This window comes from Plasmodium relictum (genome assembly GCF_900005765.1).
Source record: "Plasmodium relictum strain SGS1 genome assembly, contig: PRELSG_00_v1_137, whole genome shotgun sequence".
Classification (NCBI taxonomy): Eukaryota; Apicomplexa; class Aconoidasida; order Haemosporida; family Plasmodiidae; genus Plasmodium; species Plasmodium relictum.
In genome coordinates, this window is record NW_021628816.1 from 18807 (window position 1) to 23644 (window position 4838).

At 19.0% G+C, this 4838-nt stretch overlaps 1 protein-coding gene across 1 annotated transcript; it reads left to right on the forward strand.

The window, feature by feature from the left end:
• Positions 1 to 3642: 3642 nt before the first annotated feature.
• On the forward strand, positions 3643 to 4838 carry PRELSG_0014200 (Plasmodium exported protein, unknown function; the record flags this gene model as incomplete). The annotated part of the gene is made up of 2 exons (XM_028677734.1): positions 3643 to 3909; positions 4030 to 4838. Coding segments are annotated over 2 exons (1076 nt in total), but the record flags the coding sequence as incomplete, so codon positions are not given.

The window sequence follows — 4838 nt, forward strand, 5'->3', positions numbered from 1 at the left end:
AAGATTTAACTAAAGAATTTAGTTCATGTAAATGAAAATCCATGAACATATATAATATCCATATTCATACTGAAATTTTAGAGTAATATTTCATTTTAGGAAATTGATAGTATTTTTCCTTTTAACATGAATGATAGCAAGGTAAAAATGATTAATTAATTGCATGTTTAAAAAATTTTGTAGAGTATTGATAAAATAAATTAATAAAGAGCATGTGAAGTTGACTTTTGCTAATTCTGATTATTATAAGAATAAATTTTAATGAATAAGTAGCTTTATATAATTATATTCTATAACATGAAAAAAATATCTTACATATTATGATATTTGCAATCCTTTAAATAAATATATGCAAACAAAAATTTTTATCATTCATAATATATTAACTATTTTATAAGAAGAATTTATCTAATTTAATTAAAATTTCCTTTTTTTTTTATTAAAACTTAAATTCTCATTATAAAAATCTTTGACTATATATAAAATAATCTTTTGTATACGAATTTATAATTCTCCATAAAATTAATTTTTACTCAAAAACAATGTACTTATTTATCAAAAATTAATTTTCATCATAAATTTATATGACGGTTTAGAATCTATTTTAAATTATAAAATATAATTTAAAAAAAAAAAAAAATATAATATAATTATCAACAAATATAATGTTAACAAAAAGAAAAAATATTCATTTTTTATCAATGCACTTATCTATTGAATAATATTTTTATCTATTTCATTAAGTTATTTTTTTAAATATCTTAAATATACAGCTAATTTTTCACTGTACATTACTAATTCATGTGTTTAAAAAGGTTGATAACACTATTGAAAAGAATAAACAAAGAAATATTGAAATGTTTCTATGTATAATAAAATATATGGGAATTTAATACCTAATGAAAATCCCCTTCAGTCTTCTTGATGTGGTGGAAAATAGTTAAAATGTATTTTTAACCTTTGAGGATGTATAAATTGAGCAAAGTAAATTATAAAACACTAATGATATATTCAAAATATACTGGTATATGATCCAGTGTTTTAACTAATTAGTCACAGATACTCAAAGTCAATAGTAAAGAATAATTTTTTCTGGATAATAATTTTTCAAATTTTAAATTTTCATATTATTTGTGATTATAAATTAGGAGGAAATTATGCTAATATATTATGATAAATAAAAATGTTGGAACAAAACATTTATATTAAAGATATTTTTTTATATAATGTAAAACATTATATTATTTTTATGTTTTTATGCAATGGCATAAATATCTGTAATACAAGTCTAATAATTTTATTTATTTTTTTGATTGATCATAAAAGTGTGAGTCTTACAATCTAATAAAACTATTGTATTATTAAAGTTTAATTACACTTTTATTATTATTTTATCACTATTATAATAATTACAAATAAAAATTCTATCCTTTTTTTATTTGAATTATTAATGTTACATAACAATAATCTTTAAAAATTGTTATCATCATTAGAATGCTATATCTAGCAATAATCTTATGTTTATTTCTTCTTTGTTAAGTTTTATTTCATTTTTTTTTTATTTTGAAATTTTAACTTATTTTAATTAATTGAAATAATTATTGCGCTTTATATATGGATTCTTGGTTAAATTTTTAATAAATATATTTCATATATTTAAATTATTTTTATTTTTAGAATTATAAATTCATTTTCTATGCTATTTTTACACTGTAATGAAAAAATATAAAATGAAAAAAATAAACATATATTTTTTTTTATTTTAAAGGATAACAAAACTAGAAATATATCTAACATATAAGTTCTCTTCAGCATGTATTAATTATTTAATCAATTAAAGATTAAGGAACAAATATAGCTTTTTCTTTCTATTAATTATTCAGATGAATTAAATGAATTAGCATTATGTGTTCATAATAAAAAATATTGCACATATAAAATTTTAAAATAAAATTTATATCCATATATATTTTATAAATTATGGAATATTTAAATAAATAAAAAATATTTTTATATAATAATAATGTTTGTTTTATTTTATTCTATTTTATCTAATATAATTGTATTAGTATAAAAAGAAATGCTAGAGAATTATTAGAGATAAGAAAAAGAATATATGAAATGCATGCAAATAAAAAAAAAAGGAATCATAAAAAAAACAAATAAAGAAAACTCATATTAATGTACAATAAAATAAAAATGAAACAATTTTATAAATAAAAATTGTGTTAGTAGAAAATGAAAGAACTTAATGGATAAAAATAATTAATTAAAGTAAACTTTTAGTTAATTGAAAAAATGTAAAAATATTTTTACGATAATTTAGTGATATTTTTTTTTTTTTTGAAGTTTTTTAACTATTAAAGAGAATCCATAGATGCATACTTAATTGTCCTTCCCAGTGCAACCTAAATAATTTTGTAAATTATATATTAGCTTCAAAAAAAAGTTTATTTTTAGTTATTTTTTCAGAGAAATAAAATAATACTTTCTACATTTAAAAAAAATTGCCTTCTATTTTTTTTTTTTTAGTACAAAAAATAGTATTGAAAAAAATAAATTACTATGATCTCTTTCTACTTGAGTGATATCCTTCTGAACATCATTTTTTACACCTTTTTATGATCCTTAATTTGTACATTTTTATAATTACCTATAAATAAACTATATTATAAATTATAAAGAAAAAGTTCATAATAGTCAGATAACTTAAAAATATTGGTAAATAAAATATAAAAAACTTGAAATTTTAAGTCAGTGACATGTGAAATACCGTGAAAATGGAAATGCTCAATAATGAAATAATAAAATGAAAATAAAAAATACTAAAATAAATATCACCTATATAAAAAAATCATTAATTAAAAAAAACGATAACATAAAAAAAAAAGATCAATATAAAAAATAAATTATTGAATATTAAAATAATATTTTAAAAACATTTTTAAAATTTAACTTTGATCTCTCTAGTATACACATTTTTCATATTATCAATTCCTTCTGTATTTTTGCAAATATCATAAATATTTATATAAAATAAAATAATTTAATTGCATGTTTCTAAAAATAAATATTCTTTTATAATTTAAAATAATTAGATTTATAAATTAATAAATTTCGAAAGATAAAAATATATTGAAGCAACATCATTGATATTATAATAATGTTTCTTTTATTCTTTTTTTTAATAAATACAAAAAAAAAAAAAAATGCAAATTTTTTTTTAAAATTTATAAAAAAAAGTAAAAATAAAATAAAATTTAAATATTTAAATGAAAATTATAATTTATGTGTAACTATATGAAGTTTATTAAAATTTTGTATTTAATATTTATCCTTTATATTTAAAAGGAAATTATTAAAAAAATTTTAATATATAATGTTTATAATTGAAAATTTCTAATAAAAAAATATTTTATAGCGAAGAAAAATCAAATGAGAATCTTTTAAATTAATTTCGGTTTCCTTTATATTTTATCGTTTACAATTTTATTTATAATATTATAATAAAATTTTCATCTTATTTCTAGGAAACTGGAAATATATTTTTTTTCTAAAAACTATCATAACATAAATTATACCATAAAATAAATTAATAATATCTCTTTAGAAATATTCTTTTATTTTTTAAGAAAAACGAATATGGATTCTAATTCTTTCTCAGATTATACAAATGACAATTCAAAGGAGAAAGATGCACATCCCATACAATCAAATTCATCAAGTGATTCAGGATCTATTTCACCTAAAATAAGTTCCCCGACATTTACTACATCTTCTCATGATAAACCTTTACTTATTTCCGAAAATTCAAATGGATCTCCACCTAGTTTATCAGGATCCTCTTCTGGGGATTTGATTACATTCTTTCAATTAGCTGTAATTCTTCTGTTTCTTCTTCGTTATAAAGTAAAATAAAATCCATACTAAAAAATATATAATTTTTTTTTTAATTTTTTTAACCATTTATCAAAGTTCTACTAACCTTAAAAAATATCTTTTTAAATACCTAATTAATTTTTGTTGTAGAATAACTTTCTTGGAAAATCGAGTAATAGTAAAAGCAAAAAAAAAGAACAGTCTTCAAGTAAACAACTGGTGAAAAGCTATCTAAAAAATATAAAGGAAGTGGAAGATCTAGAAGAGTTTAAAGAATTCAGAGATGAGATAAAAAATATGGAAAGCTTATTTAATTTAGAAGATGACATGGATTATAAAGAAAATGAGGAATATTTGCAGTGGAAAAAAGAATTAAAAGATTTAGATAAGGTACTAGATTTAGAACTATCTGATGATTGGGAGGATATAAAAGAGCTAAAATATCTAGATAAAGAAAAATGCAATAAATTTAGTAGTTATAAAGGAGAATCAAAAAGCCGTGAAGTGGGAGGAGCACGAAGAAAAGAAGTAAAAGAACCAGGAATTATGGCAAAGAATACAAAAGAGATAAAACTACAATCATCAAGAAGCATGAATGGAAAAGAAAAAGATCAGAAATCCAAGAAAATCATATTCAAAAAAATAGAAATTCCAATGGAAAATATCATACAAATAAAAAAAGAAGAGAAACCATTAGAAAATATCAGAGAAAAAAAAGTAGAACTTCCATTGATCAATGTTAGAGAAAAAGGAAAAGAGCAACCATTAGATAATGTCAGAGAAAAAAAAGTAGAACTTCCATTGACGAATGTTAGAGAAAAAGAAAAAGAGCAACCATTAGAAAATATCAGAGAAAAAAAAGTAGAACTTCCATTGACCAATGTTAGAGAAAAAGAAAAAGAGCAACCATTAGAAAATATCAGAGAAAAAAAAGTAGAACTTCCATTGACCAATGTTAG